Genomic DNA, 17,476 nt, shown 5'->3' with positions numbered 1-17,476 from the left:
CCTAGCAGTGCGTCATGCACTGACTGCCACAGAGGTCTTGTCCCAAGCATACCACCACAGCCAGGTGCACGCACCATCATCAGCCTCTCTACTGTGCAGGTAAGACAGGAGGCTCAGAGAGTCTGAGCCACCTGCCCGAGGTCACACAGCTGAGAAGCCAGGGGGCCTGGTTCCTAGGCCCTGCAGGGGCCACCTCTCTCAAGAACTATTTGTGGAGCAACTGGGTGAAGAGTGACCTGACTGGCCCTGATCACTGCCCAGAGCTCCAGGCTACCTTTTTGTTTAATTTAATTTTTTTATTGGGGAACAGTGTGGTTCTCCAAGGCCCATCAGCTCAAAGTCAAGTCGTTGTTCTTCAATCTAGTTGTGGAGGGTGCAGCTCAGCCCCAAGTCCAGTCGCTGTTTTCAATCTTAGTTACAGGAGGTGCAGCCCACCATCCCATGCAGGAACTGAACATGAGAATCAAACAGGCAACCTTGTTGTTAAGAGCTCGTGCTCTAACCAACTGAGCCATCCGGCCGCCCTTCCAGGCTACCTTTTGAAAGGCCCTGGGCTTCTCTGTCCAGCAATCCTCTGGCTGAAGTAGCTGCTGCTGCCCGTGGGCCTGCCACTCAGGAAGTCTCATGGAGTGTGCTGGCACCCTCTTGGGGCTCTTGTCTACCTGACAGGCAGGCAGTCTAGTGGCCCACCCCTGCCCCTCACCAGGCCAGGACCTCACCAGCTGGTGCTTGGCAGCCTCCCGGATCCAGCGGATGTTGTCCACATACTGTAGCTTCACAGCTGGGTTCACTGCAGGGAGAGAAGGCGTGAGGTGTCAGGTGTACCAGGAGCCCCAAACCCAAGGAGGGGCACAGACCATCCTTCTCTCAGGCTGCTTGGTACAGGCACCTGTTCTTCACTTATCAGTGGAGCCCAGACTCAGGGTCAGGGAGAGCCCCGCCCGCCTCCCCCCACTACCATACCAGGCCAGCTAATGGTTTTCAGAACCGGCAGTGCCAATGAGCATGTGAATTAATGCACGGATATGTGCAGCCCACTGCCTGCTACATTGATTCCCTCAACAAACATTCATTGAGTACCATGCCAGGTACTGGGAACAAAGACTGCTGTAGGCAGTGGTGAGGTTGTCACTAGGGTGGTGGGTCAGGGGGACCAAAGTCTTCTCTGAGGAAGTGATGCTCAAGCTATGTCCTACCAGCTATATGAAGATCTGAGGGATCAGTGTTCTAGGCAAAGAGAACAACAAGTGCAAAGGCCCTGAGGAGGGAAGAAGTTTGGCCTATCAAAGTAAGACAGGCTAATTGGCTAAAGTATGGGCGGTGTGCAGAGGAGGGAGGTTGCCATGGAGTTCAGGAGCTGCTCCTACCTACTTATAAAAGCAGACTGTTAAATCTTCAGTAATTGTGTGAGCCAGTGGTTAACACAGACATTGTTAAATTTCAATTAAATGAACTTACACTTTTAAAAATTTTATTAAAAATGAAAGTATTGCTCACAAGTCATCACTTAATTTACTACCTTTTAGGAGGATATATGCTGTCAAGGTTATTTGCCTGGTGGAAATACTGCTACTGCTCAACGTGGAGCCTCACTTGAAATCAACCGCCCTGAGAGCATTTAGACCATGGCCATCAGCAGATGCAATAGCTCAGGACTTCTTCTTGGAGGGCTGGTTGTTGGACACACACCAGCCACCTACTGAGGGCTGTGCAGTTGTGCTAATACCTGGAACCTTCAGGACGCGTCTGACCAGATTCCTAAGAGAAGGCCCCTGCTTCCCCTTCTTTCTCAATGAGGCCTCCCCATAGCTGGCTCCTCCCAATAGGTGGCCCCGCCCAACTCCAGCCTGGTTCTCCAGCTCTGTGTCCCTGTAACCCAGACCCCACCCCAGCCCATTGAACACAGATGTGGACAGCAGGGTGAAAATGGCCCCTGGGCATTTAAAACAAGCAGCAAAGGCTGAACAACCTACACAGAAAACCACCGGGACAGAAGGCCACCCCTGGACCTGTGGAAAAGCTGCAGAGAAATTGAGGTAGGAGCTCTGACAGCTGAGGAAGTTTCATAAAGTAACTGCCTTCTCTTCTCCACATGATAAATGACATGTCAAATCCACTACACAAGAAGGGACTGTGGTTAAACAACCTCCCCCATCCACGTGGAAAGGCAGAACCGATCTTCTGTATCAGAGAAACCACAGATCAACCAGAGGGGCTCTGACCTGTAATAAGCAGAGTGGGCCTGATAGATGTGGAAGGCCGGAGGTGCAGAGGGGGCACAGAGGGCTGCTACAAAGAATCAGAATCACTGTTAACAGGCACAAACCCCAAACCATGTGCTCCTCTGCCCACAAGGGCCAGGCAGGGGGTGGGGATGGGTGGAGGGCTGTCCCGCACTGCCACGCAGGCTTGCTATGGGAGACTTTGGAGGCCACTTGCCCTCGAGCATCTCCAACCCAACGGCCTCACCTCCACCAGCAATGGCCTCCTCCAGCACAGACGTGGCCAGCTGATCGGTGACTGCCAGGTCCTGGGGGTCGCCCGATGTGCATACCCAGCGGAAAGGCCCGAATCCCTGGGAGAATATGTCCCTGCAAGGACAAAACACCTTGTTATCTTGGGGCTTCCCAAGCTGTCTGCACCCACTGGCTGGGCCAGAGCCACCACGATCCAAGGAGGGGAGGCTGGCATATATTCCAGAACTGAGACAGGATAAAGGCTCTGTGCGAGTTGGGGTGTGTGTTGGAGGACATTGTGTGTGGACACGTGTAGTAAAGCGGGGCTTCAGTGTCCAGAATTATTACTGGAAGCCTCTAAGTCACTAATTGGACAGGAAGTTTCAGACACCCTGCCTCCTCCAGCCCCCCTCCCTCTCAATCCCCCTACTTCCCCTTCACCTGCTCCCCTGAGTTCTACTCCCCTTCCCTCTACTGTTCTCCCTCTCTCTCTCCCTCAGTTTCCCTCTGTCCCATCAGTGTTCTCCCTCCTTCCAGCTCTCTGTCTCCTCTCTCAGAAGTGCACCATCTCTAGCTGCAGGGGCAGGGAGCTGGGACACGGACAAGCGTACATTCTTTAAATTGCTGTTACAGACAAACTGAAAATCAGTCAATGAAAACTAAATAGTTGAGAGAAATAGTAAATGTGGGGACTTGGCCAAATTTGCCTTAAGTGAACTGACCTTCCTACGTGACCTCCAGGCAGAGGGAGGCAGTGGCCTGAGGCCCCTCTACCCCAGGCTCCCACACTCACCCAACTCCCTGTGGGCTACCCTCCTGCCTCCCTGCCCAGGGAGACCCCTGTACTGTGGCTTGTGGCCCAGCCCACTCTGGCTCTGCTCCCATCTACAGTGAACCTGAGATGGAGACAGTTGCCTTCTTGCCTCCCTCCCTCTCTGGTCCCATCTTGCCATACCAAGGGCTGGGAATCTTCCAAAAGCATCCTGTGTCCTCCCCTCCCCTGTTCCTGTGTTGCTTAAGTCCAACTTCTGGTCTTGGCCTCCAAGCCTCTACCCTCAGCCAGTCTCCCTTTGGGTACCTCCTGCTCCTCCCTACTTGTCCCGGGCCATTGGCCTTCCTGGACCTCCCCTGCATAGCTAGGTAGGTACAAGGGCTTTAGGGGACAGCAGGTCTTGGCGCCCATGGATCAAGCCGTCAGCTACCCACTCAGATCCATGGCTGTGGCCATGGGACAGGCAGCTTCAGACACAGCATTGAGGGTTGTGGGTAGCAGAGGTTGGGGGTTCACCAGGAAGTGACCTCAGGTCCTGCAGAAGAAGCCTCCTGCAGTCTTCCTGTCCTCTCACTGAGGCCCTGTACAAGGTCTCTCATGGCCTCAGTTCCTCTTCATCTGCATTTTGTAGTGGAGTCCCGTGACTCAGTGTGGTGGCCACTCTGGGGCCTCAACAGTGGTCAGAGCAGGGGCTTTTCCAACCTGAATGTTCAGGACCCAGATACTGGAAGGTGCCCCATCACTTACCCCATAATGTGTTGGACGTACGAGGGGTAGCGGAACTCAGTCCTTTTGGCACCTTTCTTCTCTACGTCAGCTCCTGTGGACAGAGCAGCCACACAGTCACCTGGAGGAGCCAAGGGCTGGTAGTGCCGACCTCAAGGTAAGGATATACACTGCCATCCAGATGGCAATTTAAACAAAGAGCCTGGGCAAAGACTTCAAAGGCACTCTGCCCAGATAGGGAAGCCTTGCCAGGTCTCTTTTCAGGTAAAAGAAGAGACAGCAAGTGCAGCAATGGTTGGAGGAGATAGGCTGATGGTGTGTGGGGCAGTGTTTACACGTGCCCGTGTCTGCCTCACCCGTGTCCAGACAGGCACCCCAGAGCCTGCAGACTCTGAGTGGGAGAGAAGAGAGCTGGTACCAGAGACAGGGCTGAGAGGGAGACTTTCCACTGAATATCTTTCATGCCTTCTGAACTTTACAATCCACGAATGAATCACCAGTTTTATAGAAAGAAGTTTCTTTCACAGAAAAGTAAAGCTGCATTTTTTTGCACTGGAGGTCATACCCAAGCATCATACCCACTCTCTTTACGGCACTTTACATTCTTAAAGCAAATGGAGAAATTGAAACCAGAGAGTTCAAGCTGGCAAGACCAGCTTCCAGAGGTCTGGGCAGGATTACAGTGAAACTTGCATGCCATGGCCTCTGCTGGACCACCCCTGGCTGGAGGGAGGGGAGTGTGCCCAGTGTCAGCATCTCAGGTTCTCCCAGCCCGGGGAGGATGGGGCCCCCCTCATCAAGCCTACCTCTTCTCACCTGCTCTCTGGGCCTCCAAGAGGAAGGCGTTGCCGTAGTCCCAAAAGAAGAAGTTCTCCTTGGCCAGCCTGTTGATGGCCGAGACTTGCCTCCTCAGGCTGCAACAGGCCATCAGTCAGCTGTCAGCTCTGTTCACTGGTGAGGCTCTGAGAATGGGCCCTCCTTGCCCCATCACTGTCACCCCTAACCCCACCCCATGGAGCTCAGCCAGCTCTGAGGACTTCCATCTCCTCTGACAGAGGAGGACACAGAGTCTCAGAGACGCTAAGGGTCTTGCCCAAGGCCACACAACTGGCCACTGGAGAACCATGCAGAGGCCACAGCTTCCCAGTCCAAAAAATCTTCCCAGTGTGCATCCCACCTCCTGCCTCACACCCCGAGCAGCCCTGGGACCTGCATCACCTTTCCTGGACCAGGCCCTTGAATGTGGCAGGATCAGAGGCCATGAGGCTCTGGGCCTCTGAAAAGCCAAGCTGCACAGGATAATAGCCACCATTGAATGGATTGTGGCAGGATGTCTGATCTGACCCCAGGTCCACCAAGAGTTCCCCCGTCGTGTCCAATTCGTGGACCAGGCGCTCCCTAGGGAAGATGTGGGATAGTCAGTGCAGGGTGGTACCTGCCCAGGGCTAGGGAAGGCAGCACCTGGGGCCCCAGTTTAGGGCCCAGCTAGGAGGTGATTGCAGCACATTTTCCACCCCACGTGGACTGGGGCTAATCCTACACCCCTGCCAACACTGCTCTCCCATCCCAAAGAACACTGGTGGGAAGGCTGCTGGGGACTTGGGTCAGGATAAGGGCAGTGAAAGCTAGGAGAAGAGACTCAAGCCAACATTTGAAACTTTGGGTTCTGGGAACACCTGGACACCATTGGGACCTTGGCTGGAGGGGGAGGTTCACCTGGGGTTCCCAAGGCTGCCGACTCCCACCCCCAAACTTACCAAAGATCCACCACATTGCCATGGTAACCAAGGCTGAGCACCTCCTTTTTTCTCCTTGCTTCCCTAAAGGGCACAAGAACAGAACAGACAGCTCCATCACACTTGTCCAAAGCTGCCCACCCCCACCAAAACACAGGGGGCACCCACCTGGCCAGAATGCAGAATATCAACGTATTGTGTGCGAGTGTCGGTCCTGAAATGCAGGACCTATGAGGTGTGTCCTTTGAGGACCCAGACCACAAAGGAAACAGCACGCTGGAATGCCCCAGATAGGAGAATTGAGGTGACAATGGTGACAGCCCTCCCTGAGGCAATTCTTAGAATTAGGGCTATTGCTGTTAGAACTCTAAGAGGGACCTTCCTAAAACTCACTTAAGGTGATCGTCAAATCGTAAATGTCACTACAGGTGATCCCAAATATTACTTAGAAAAAGAAAAGGACAAAACAAATGAAAGCATATTTTGGGGGACTTAAGATTTGAATACATAAAAGCCCTCACAGATATGAGAAGTATCAATAAGCATCAGTAAGTGGGGCAATAAGTGGGGCAGTGGGGCACCCATTCAAAGATACAGATTGACTGAACACCTTGCCAGACATGCTCCTCTCTCCCAGGTGCACGAGGATAATGAAGCAGGGAAAGAGCACATGGTCCCAGAGCAGTGAGGGATGCTGGAGAAGGAGGACTGCATCCCAGCCGAGGGCCAGGACAGGCACCATGAGCCCCAGGAAGCTCACTCATTCCCATCTGTGTCTTCTGCAGCTCATGGAGCAGAAATGTGATGAGACAGGTCGCTTAAGGCCGTTTGTTAAACTGATTTGAAATGATGTGTGTGTGTGTGTGTGTGTGTGTGTGTGTGTGTGTGTGTATGTGTATAAGAATTAAGAATTAAGTTGGCCCAAACTTTGTATGCACTCATATAAGAGGGAGAAGACAGATGAAAGAGGGATATTTAGAGGTGACAAAAATATCAGAGTGCTTGGAAGTGTGTGTGTGACAGTATGTGTGTGTGTGTGTGTGTGTGTGTGTGTGCATTCAGGATGCTAACTGACCAGCATAACAGGGATAGGAGCAAGATCAGGTAAGAGTCCTCAGTGGCACAATAGGAGTTTGGAATTTCTCACATAATTAATGGAGAGCTAGTTATCTGAGAGTTTTACACAGAGGTGCAATTTGGTCAAACTGATATTTCAGAAATATCTATGCCAAATAGCATCCCATCTTGGAATTAGAAATATTTGTCAAATTCTGTGTGTGCTTGACCATTTTCATACAAGCCCGCTTTGATTAGAATACTGCAGTCCTGGTGGAGAGCCACAGTGCCGAGGGAATCTCCCCCGTAGGCTCAGTTCTGCAAAGCAAGTCAGTGGAGAGGATGCTTCCAAAATGGCATCGATCAGCAGCTCCAGGGCAATCCTCCCCCCGGTCCCAGTACAATACCTCAGAAGACATCAAGCAGGAGGGGAAATGCTGCCCTGACATCGCACAGGCAATCACAGCATACGTGGGGGGGAAGGTTGACTTATGCTAAACCTGATGGACTCATGCTGAGCGGAAGCTCCATCTTTCAAGGGTTCATGTTTACCCAATGGATTTTTTTTTTTAATTCAAGTGTGTTTTTCCAGGACCTATCAATTCCAAGTTGTTGTAGTTGTTTCAAACTAGTTGTTTCAATCTAGTTGTGAAGGGCGCAGCTCATAGCGGCCCATGCAGGGATTGAACCCACAACCTTGTTAAAAGCACTGCACTCTAACCAACTGAGCTAACTGGCTGCCTCTCCCCAACAGATTTGATGAGCACCTACTATGTGTCAGGCTCTGGGTTGAGCATTGAGGTCACAACAGTGAGAAACACAAGACACATTCTTTGCAAAACTGTGGTTGAGTATAAGGAACACCAAGAGGACGACTGAAAATCTGTTAGAACCAAGTGTCTAATCACCAAAGTACACAAACCCAGGAGTTTCCTACACACCAGCAATAATGATCAGTGAGAAATATATATTAGAAGATCCTTCACACGACTTCCTACTGTACCACCTCTGAGTGGTCACTTGGTGTGGAGGTGTCATGCATTGAACAGGCCCATGCAGAGCAGCCCAGCGCCGGGGCCCCTTCCCATGATCTCCCCACTTTCTATGCTCACTTGTCAGGTATTGTACCTGAGTCTTTCAATGCACTTGTCCAAGCTGTCAGTCACTTCCATCAGCCAGCCTTGCTGGTGGCGTTTCATGAGGGCTGCTTTATCCACCTACGACCATGAAACACAAGGCCACCCAGTTACAAATCACATCGGGTGTGTCATTCTCCACTAGGAAGGTGCCATCACCCACGTAGATCACTCACTTTTATAACACAGCGTTAGGGCAGACATTCTGGGCTGCTTTCCAATACTCATTCTCCCTTCTGCCTTCCTTAGCAACAGAACCCAGATTGTGTTTAGGGGACACTGACACTGTACTCAGTCCAGGAGATGAGCCACATCCAGGCTAATCACAACTATCCTTTCCTCTGCTTCCAGCTCCCTTGTAGATAAGGACATCCATTTCATCTAATACTGACCAATGAGGGAAAAGAGGAGTTTCAAGACATTATTTTCCTGCTAAAATAGAGTCAGCCATAGCAGTTACTTTCCCTTCTCCTTTCCTCCTGCCTTGAATATAGATGGAATGGCTGGGGCTGGGGCAGCCATTTTGTACCCACAAGGGAAACCCAAGAGACCCTAGACATGATAGCCCTGACATCACTGAGCTACTGAACGGATGCCAGCACGGATGGTTATGTTAGAAAAATAAAACTCTGTTTGTGTAAGCTGCCATAGTTCAGTTTTCTGTTACCTGCAGCCAAATGGGCTCCTAATGAGTACAGCTATATATATGTCACAGGTGTAGTATTAGTTAAGTGCAATTCACACTGGTGTGTATCACCAAGGCTTTTCTTAGAGCCACTCACCGCCCCCAACACCCTTCTTACTTCCCTTCCTGTCCTTGGCACTACCAACGAAAGCTGTGACAGACACTGAGGGAAAGCAGCCTGCAGTCCCCTCTACTGATGGGTGACTCATCTGCTTCCCCCACCGGACTGTGAACTGTCTGAATTTGGGGAGTCTGCATTCACTTATTCACAAACATTTCTCCTTTCCCAGCTATATTCCCGGTATTCTGTAGGGTAAGGGAAGCAGTGCCCAGAGGTCAGCTTCATGGGACAGCATCAACAGGCATTGACTGTGGAAAATGATGGGCACTTTGAAGGCAGGAGATGTATGCTGCCTTACAACCCAGCCTGGGAGATTTTGTGGAGTGAGTGAGGGAGGGAGGGAGGGCGAGGAAAGAGAGGGGTGTGGGTGTGAGTGGCTCTGGAATGAAGAAGGAGAGAGGCAGGCAGGGAGGAGGCAGGCACGGGAGCTCCTGCGGGGCTCACCTCTGCTATGACACCGATGCAGCCCACAATGGCTGCAGCTTTGGCCTGAGCCCCGCTCATTCCGCCCAGTCCAGATGTGACAAAGACCTTCCCAGCCAGATCCTCAACGCCCAGGTATCTACGCCCAGCATTCAACACGGTGAGCTGCAGGGATAGGAGTCAGGCAGTCACTGTCCACGCCCAGCACGTCAACTTTCCATCCCCCAGGGCCAGGCATGGTCCCCTTGTCTTACCACTGTGCCATGGACGATTCCTTGGGGACCAATGTAGCAATAACTGCCTGCTGTCATCTGGCCGTACCTGAGCACAGAGAAGGGGGTGAGCCCAGGGCCAGGCACAGCTTCTCCCAGCCACTCACCTTAGATGGTTTAAAACGGATTTTTAATTACTCCAAAATGTATCATTACATTCTCCTTAAAAAATAACAGAAAACACTTTAGAAAAGGCTACAGTCCCCGATTTCTGGTCTCCTCTGGCCTCTCAGACCTTTTAAAAACCAGGTTCCATCCTCTTAAAAACTGTAGCATTATTGATAAAATCACACTGGGGGATATTTAGCTATATTGACAAAAGTTGAATGTGACCCAGCACTTCTACTTTTCATACTTATCTCCATGGAAAGACATGGACACCACTGTTTATAGCAATTTGATTTGCACTGGCCAAACCCTTAAACAGCTGAAATGTCCATGACCAGGAGGAGAGAAACGAACTACAGCATCAGAACACAATGGAAGTCAGAGCACACAATGTGTACTCACAGCAAAGAGAAAGAACATAGACCTCCTGCATGGGATGGGCCCAGTGAAGAAGCCAGCCATGAAAGTACATTCTGCAGGATTCCGTTCATACCGCCTTCAGTGACCATCTGGGGAGTCTATCTGCTGCAAGGAAGGCAGGCAGCTGCAGGAGACAGGGTGGGACTTGGTCTCCAGCAAGAGGTGCTGGCACAGCTACGCACACTCCAGATTTACACACTGTGCTGTGTGTAAGTTAGACTTCAACGAGCCCATTTAGAGCATTCTTTTACATAAGGGGTTATTATTATCAGTATTATTTACATAAATGGCCTCATTCTATGCACACAACTGTTGCAACTATGCACACAACGTTCCGAAGCCTCAGAATGTTCTCTCCCTTATTGATCATCGGGATGGCTGCAATTTCACTACAGGAACAACACTGCAGTGACCCACTTCCTATCTGCCTCCCTAGAAACCAGAAAGGGGAAGTGCTGGGTCATCCAGTGCAAATATTTAAAATATTAATAAATACCAAAATGCCAAAGTGACTATCACCAGCAATGCATGAGCAAGCCTGTTTCCATCACTTGATAATTAGCAAATATTTGAATTGTTGGCAATGTGATGGGAGAATGACAGCATTTTGCTGTTGCCTTAATTTTATTCTTCCCTGAGGACTGCTGAGGTAAGGAGTCTTTGCTTTTCTCCTTTGCAAATTTCAAGTTCATATCTCTTTTCTGTTGAGTTCCTGTCCACCTCATAACTTCCCCAGCTCCTTTTCTCTTCTAGATCATGGATAGATCCTGATTTTTCACAGATCTGTGTCCAAATACCAAGACTATCCCATAATTTAGGCAAGACACTGGACCACTTGGAACCTCTGCTTCCTCTTCCAAAAAATGGGGATGCAGTATCCTTACCTTGAAAGGTCACATGCATATTACATAATATAAGAGGTTATTGCTAATATAATAAACATCCATCCATGGAGACAGGTAAAACCATCAGAAATCCTCCCCCCACAACTTAGGTCAGATGGGCCTCTAACCCCTGCCATGGGGCGTACTCCCTGGTAGGCCCGTATCCACTCAAGCAGAGCTCCCAAGGTTGTCCTTTTTGCCACATGCTAACAGTGTCACCTTTATCATTTCATTAATTTTCACACAACCCTCATTAATTAATATCCCCTTTACAGATAGGATCTGAGTTCCAGGGTTATACAGGGACACACAGTAGGGTTGAGAACTGATTTTAAGTCCTTCTGGTTCTATACTTTGTGCTCAACTGATCAGCTGCATGCTGCTTCTAAGATAACACTTGGAAGTAAAATTGAGGATCAAAGTTTACTCCACTTAGAACTTTGACCCCAGTGCTAGATGTAGCCCTCCCAGCCACCCCCAGCATGCTGTACTCCACCCACAATCTGTGATTGCCTGTTTCCCCACATCCTCCCCAGCACTGGGTGTTATCTGTAGTTTTGTTTTTGTCAGTCCAACAGTGAAAAAGGCTTGCTTTATGTAGTTAGTAATTCTCAGATTCCTGGTATATTTAAATCTTCCCGTATCTCCACTGGAGATTTGCATCTTTTCTTTAGTTAATTGCCCATAGCACTTGGGGTCAACCAGATCTGAGTTTGCACCTCCACCCTCTTTAAACTTCCATCCTGTATCAATGAAACAGAAGCACAGCAACTGGCTGGAGGTCACAGTTAGGAGGCAACAGAGCCAGTACGCAGACCCGAGCCTTCTGACCCCATGGCTGCTCCCTGTACAGCAGAGGTCCTTAGGCCTCGTAATAATAATAACAGCAATGGAGACTACTTATGAGCAACAACAAAAAGAATAACTGGGTTTCTGAGCCTCAGTTTCTTCCTCCACGAAATGGGTTAATAAGAGTACCTATTTCAGATGATTGTGTAGAGGATTAAACCTATAAATCCTAGAACAACAAATGATGGTGATTATTATGATTGTATTATAAAATATTAGTCTGAGGCCTGGTTAACTGGCTCCTAATACTACAGACTTGATCACATTTCACATGGTTATTATTACTTCCAGAGATCCACAAAGGTGTAGCATTCTCTATAATCCCAAAGAACTGGAGACAAGCCAAATCAGGAGGCAAGTGGGCTAAAGAAATTATGGTTCAATTGAACACTGCAGGTAAAACAAAACCCATGTTTCCTGAAATGGAACAATCTCCAAGCTATATTATCAGACGGGAAAGACAAGAGCAGGGGCATCATAATGGTCTAACTGTAAATCTAAATCTAAATCTGTAGCCACATGCTTAAGAAATGTTTGAAAGAATACAGGGGACACTGTGAACTGAGGAGTCTAGGGCCAGAGAGGAGTCTCCTTTTCATTGTAGCTCTTTTTATAATGTCCGAGGGAAAAATTTTCAACCCAGAGCATGCATTAACTTTACAACAAATGAAATGGTAGTGTTCTGCATCTGTATTGGGTTTGAGTTGCTCAGATGCATGCAATTGCCAGAATTCATCCAATGGTACACGTAAGATGTGTGCATTTCATTACATGTAAATTTCTCTTCAAAAGAAAAGAACTATAAACAAATATTGAATTCCAGGCCATAATATTTGAAGCTTACTTTGAAATGCATCAAAACCCAAATTAGACAGGTAGATGGCTAGAGGGATGGATAGATAGATAGACACAGGATAAGGTGAGTTTAGTAGTGCGTTAATCACAGAATTTTGTTATTCACTGTTAATTCTTTAAATTTTCTGTATGTTTGAAATTGTTCATAATAAAATGTTGGAAAAAGATATTGACAATCGAATGTGACCCAGCACTTGTATGTTCACTCGCTTGTAAGTATATAACAATTGTAGGGATGTCCATACTAGGGATATATAAATACGAAACTGTACTACAGTGCTGTGATTTTGAGTGTTTTTCAAAATTGTATTTAATATTGCTACATTGTTTTATAATAAAGCATCACTAAGGTGGAAATATATGATACTTATTGATAGAATATAAACTGAAATAGAGACTTACATTGTAACCCCTATGGCAAACAGCTTCTCATACTCTGTTCTGGAAGAGTAGTTGGGAATGACCTGGAAGAGGGGCAGGAGTCAAGGTCTGGGGCAGCACAGCGTCCTTGGAAATGATGGGTAAGCAGGTGTCGGGGGCACCTGACTCTCCCCAGTGCCCCTGGGTTGGCGCTGTGCCCCGCTGCCCCAAGACCCACCATCCCGTTGGTGATGACCAGCCTTGGGGCCCCAGGGCTGCTTGGGAAGAGGCCCAGGGAGTGTCCACTGTACATGACCAGGGTCTGCTCCTCTGTCATCTGCGACAAGTAGGACATCATCAGCCAAAACTGCAAGGGAGAGCAAACCATGGAAGACTGTAAGTGGAGGCCCCACAGCAGGCTTCAAGCCACCACCCAGGCTCTGAGAGCTCAGGTACCCTGAGCCCCAGTGGTCCTGCCCAATGCCCTGTCCCTCCAGACCTCCATTACGCTTTAGTGGCTCCTGGTGCCTCCAATAAAGCCACTCCTGCCCGTAGGACCTTTAACATTCCCAAACCGTCTCCAGTGTTGTGATCTCAGGCACCAGGGAGTCATGGGTTTGTAACCTCCTTCTAGGGCAGAGGACTTGATGGGGTAAAGGCCTGGGCATAAGGGGCCAGTTTACGTAGTACAGCGTACCTGAGCCCAGTTGCTGAACACCTGCCCATTTCCTCCATAGGTCACGAGCTCCTGGGGAAACTGGAGAAGACATGGTGATGTCTGAGATGGTAGCCTGGGGAAGGAGGGTCCCCATCCCTGTGCTGGGCTCAACAGAGCAAGGTGGCCAATGGCCCTTAAAGAAGGATTAGTGGGTGCAAAGGGAGAAGCCAGAAGAGGTGAGACCCAGGGGCAGCTGCCTCTGCAGGAACATTGGCCCATCTGTGACTGCGGTAAGGGACAGAGCTGGGTTTGGGGTCACTTTGGGTACTCAGCCTGGGTCAGTGTCAAGGGTCCATCTGTGATCAGGTTCTGGCCAGAGCCAGGGCTGAGGAATTTCTACCTTCAAATACAATATTTGGAGACTCACTCCGCAAAGTCTATCCTTTCTCAAATATCAAACCTGATGTACAGACTGGCTCTCAAGAAGACCCAGGACAGGCACATGTGGCCAGACCTGCGTCATCTATATGTGGCTATTGAGCACTTGAACCGTGGCTTGTCTGACATACTCAAAGTATAAAATATACCCGATTTCAAAGATTTAGTGCAAAAAAAATTGTAAAATATCTCAATGATTTTTTATTGATTACATGTTAAAATGATAATACTTCAGATATAGCGAGATAAACAAAACGCAGTATTAAATCCACTTCTTTTTACTTTTTCATGTGGCTGTTAGGAATTTTAAAATTACACCTTTCCACTGTACCAATGTTGATGTCCTGGTCTTGGTGCTGTGCTTTAGTTACGGAAGAATCAGTGCTGGGAGAAGGATATGTGTCCTCTCTGCACTATCATTACAACTTTCTGTAAAGCTATCATTAGCTCTAAATAAAAAGCTTAAACACATTACATGTGCGTCTCATGTTACGTGTCTATTGAACAGTGCCGGCCCCCATGCCTCGGCTGCCCCGGGAATTACCTGGGCGACGGCAGGGTCCAGGTTGTTCATGATCATGTGCATGATGGCGGCTGCCGCTCTCGTCCGGCAGGGGTACTGCTCGATTGGGTAGGCCCTGCAAGGGGTGCCCTGTCACCAGGCGTGATGATGGCAGGGCACCAGGCTTCCTTCCTGCGAAAGCTCAGGCCCTCCCTGCCACGGCCCAGCTGTGGGCCACCCAGGTGTGGACAGTAATAGCCAGCATGCTGCAGAAGTCACCTGGGAGCTCCCAGCAGGAACAAAGGCCAACCTGCTTTGGTACTCACCTTGTGCTTTGCACCCCTGCCCTTCCAGCAATGGGGAGTTCGGCCTCTACCCGACCTGGGCCACCCTTCCTCCCTTCTCAGCAGGCTCTCACTGGGAGAAAGCTGACTTTGATGCAAAGCTGATGTCTCTACTCTGGGTACAGTTTACTCATTCCTTCTTTCCTTCACACCACTAGTGATCCTGGGCACCAAATCCACAGCAGGTGTCAGGCCAGCAGGCGACAACAGAAATGAAGGGACATGGTTCCTGCTTATGGGGAGAATGCCATTCCCTGGGGCGGTCCCAGGCAAGTCTGGGCTTCTGGCATCTCCAAGAACAAAGGTGCTCAGTGTGCTACCTGGGCGGGGCAGCAGCAGCATCCGGGAACTGTGAGGGGCAGATGCTCCTGCCCCACCCCAAAACTGCTGGCTGCACAATGTGGGGTGAGGCCCAGCCACGCGGTTTCTTTCACAAGGCCTCCAGTGCAGCGCACAATTCAGCTGGAGAGCCCAGATAGGAAGCCTGAGCTGTCTGGAGACACTGGTAGAGCCACCCTCTAAAGCCCCCTCACCCTCTAAAGCCCCCTCACCCTCTAAAGCCCCCTCACCCTCTAAAGCCCTCCTTGCCCTCTAGCAGGATGATAAGCTGTGGAGTTTTCAGAAAGGGATTTTGCATACAGTTTGGCTCCAGAATTGCACAGGATTGACTGCCCAGGACTGTGGGCCAGGGGGACCTGTCTGGTAAGGATACCCCATCTTCTGGCCAGACTTGGGGGCATCAGCTCTAGGCTGCAGATCCCACTGATGACAACACTGCTACTCCTTCTTCCTGTGTGAGGCGCATTGACTTAGCATGTCATGTCCATGGGCCTCCAAATGTAAACAACGTCAATTTCCTCCCCACCTGCTGAGTCTCGGGTTCCTGACCTCCAGCGTGGTCCTGCCTATGTCCCTCCCTCCCACGCTGGGCCCCCTTTGAAGCAGTGCCCACCAGCACTCACCTCATTTCAATGTGGGGGCAGAATCGGTACATATAGATGTGCCCGTACAGTCGTAGCTCCTGCGCAAACTCAGGGGCCAGCAGCTCCTGCACGTCCGGGGGGAAGTAGCGCAGGGCATTCCTCAGAGCCAGCTGGGGAGGCAAGTGGTGAGGGACAGCAAGAGGTGTGGGGCTCCAGGCCAAACATCCTGAGGCTCCAGGATGGGCCCACCTTCCCTACCGGGATTTGCCCCTGCTCCACTCAGAGACCTACGGCCCAACCCAGAGACTGCCTATTTCTCACCCGTCTACAACATCATCTTCCTCATGAAGCCTTCTAAGCGTTTCTTACCCAACTAGGGAAAGCAGCCCGAATTCCCACACCACACCCCATGGCAGCCCTATCCCTCTTCGTTAGATATCCTTGATGTTCTTGGTCCCGCCTCAGGGCCTTTACACGTATCCTTCCTGCTGCCTAAACCCCTTTGGCCACCCTGCCTTCCCTTGGAGGGCTCCTCCCTTCATTCTGGTCTCAGTCCAGGTGCCCCTTCTTCAGAGGCCTGGCTGTCCTTGCCTTTTTGACTCTCAGCCTCTCTTCCCACCTTTGTTTCCTTCTGGAGCTTTTCAGCGTCAGACACACTGTGATCTGTTTATTTCCTTCCTTCCTTACAATCTGTCTTGTTAAGCTCAAGGAGGGCCAGAGTCTTTGCAGACCCCTTCATAACTCTCTTCCTTCCAACACCCGGAGACTGGAGCCTGAGGGTGGAGGCAGGTGAAGTGGGGGAGGGGCCTAGGGTGATGACCTGGTGTCTGGATGGACATTGAGGCCATTTATTCATTCAGATGACCATGAAAAGCGAACCACTTTGAGGGTGAGGGGAGAGGAGGAACTGAGTATGGTGAATTTATTCACGCATTCATTCAATGCATATCTATTGAGGGGAGAGGTGGTAGGAGGCTCAGAGAAGACAGGTGAGCTTTGGAAATTAGAAGGCAGAAGCTGACAGGAAAAGAAGCAAAGCCCTAGGACGGGTCCTAAGGACACCAGCATTTGAGCAGGGGCAGAAATGTCAGTCAACAAGACCTGGAGCTGGAAGTCCAGCCAGGAGCATGGGTGCCCTGGAGGCTGAGAGCAGAGGCCTAGGAGAGGAAGGACAGCCTGTTCATCGTGTCCAGAGGTCAGACACAGTGGGCTAAGACATGCCCCGGGAGGGAACGACAGGGGTGTCACTGGGGCTTGAGGGGCAGGTGGGGTTGGGAGAGAGAGGAGAGGGACAATTGAGGAAGCAGAAGAGGGCAAGAGCAGGCAAGGGAGAAAAGGTCAGTTTAAGGAATGTCAGAACCTCGACAGGGTTTACAGAGCCATCCCCTCACTTAATTTTCACATAGAAGAAAAGCACATAATCTCTTCTCTCTTGGAAAAAAAATTGATCAGAACTATGAGTTTCTCCCTTAAAAACAGGAATACGCCCCCACAGGAGTCTTTCAGGCATAAGAGTCACCCAGAGTGTTGGACCCACCCCCAAAGTCTGTTCCCATTCCCGACAAGTTCTGGGGACCCCACTTTGGGAACCACTACAGGACAGCAAAGAGAATGAGCAATCCACAACTACATGCAGCAGCCAGGATGAATCTCCTGCCCTCATATTGAGTGAAAGAAGTCGACATGAAAGGGACATGCTGCATAATCCCCAGGACACAAAGTTCAAGAGCAAGTATGGCTAAGGCATGCTGT

At 50.1% G+C, this 17,476-nt stretch overlaps 1 protein-coding gene across 1 annotated transcript in view; it reads right to left on the bottom strand.

Moving 5' to 3' along the window:
• Positions 1–17,476, bottom strand: part of UROC1 (urocanate hydratase 1) — a 40,564-nt gene that overhangs the window by 15,370 nt on the left and 7,718 nt on the right. The window contains exons 2-15 of the mRNA XM_033087391.1: positions 15,764–15,894; positions 14,500–14,593; positions 13,557–13,616; positions 13,098–13,226; positions 12,902–12,963; positions 9,366–9,432; positions 9,133–9,276; positions 7,875–7,963; positions 5,712–5,774; positions 5,173–5,352; positions 4,771–4,868; positions 3,976–4,048; positions 2,470–2,591; positions 720–790 (exon numbers count right to left, since the gene is read on the bottom strand). Coding sequence (XP_032943282.1) covers positions 720–790; positions 2,470–2,591; positions 3,976–4,048; positions 4,771–4,868; positions 5,173–5,352; positions 5,712–5,774; positions 7,875–7,963; positions 9,133–9,276; positions 9,366–9,432; positions 12,902–12,963; positions 13,098–13,226; positions 13,557–13,616; positions 14,500–14,593; positions 15,764–15,894 — 1,383 coding nt within the window. The remainder of the gene's footprint in view (positions 1–719; positions 791–2,469; positions 2,592–3,975; positions 4,049–4,770; positions 4,869–5,172; positions 5,353–5,711; positions 5,775–7,874; positions 7,964–9,132; positions 9,277–9,365; positions 9,433–12,901; positions 12,964–13,097; positions 13,227–13,556; positions 13,617–14,499; positions 14,594–15,763; positions 15,895–17,476) is intronic.

The sequence above is a fragment of the Rhinolophus ferrumequinum genome, chromosome 19 (assembly GCF_004115265.2).
Source record: "Rhinolophus ferrumequinum isolate MPI-CBG mRhiFer1 chromosome 19, mRhiFer1_v1.p, whole genome shotgun sequence".
Taxonomy (NCBI): domain Eukaryota; kingdom Metazoa; phylum Chordata; class Mammalia; order Chiroptera; family Rhinolophidae; genus Rhinolophus; species Rhinolophus ferrumequinum.
Note: the sequence above shows the minus strand (reverse complement) of the source record. Positions and strands in the feature narration are given on the sequence as shown.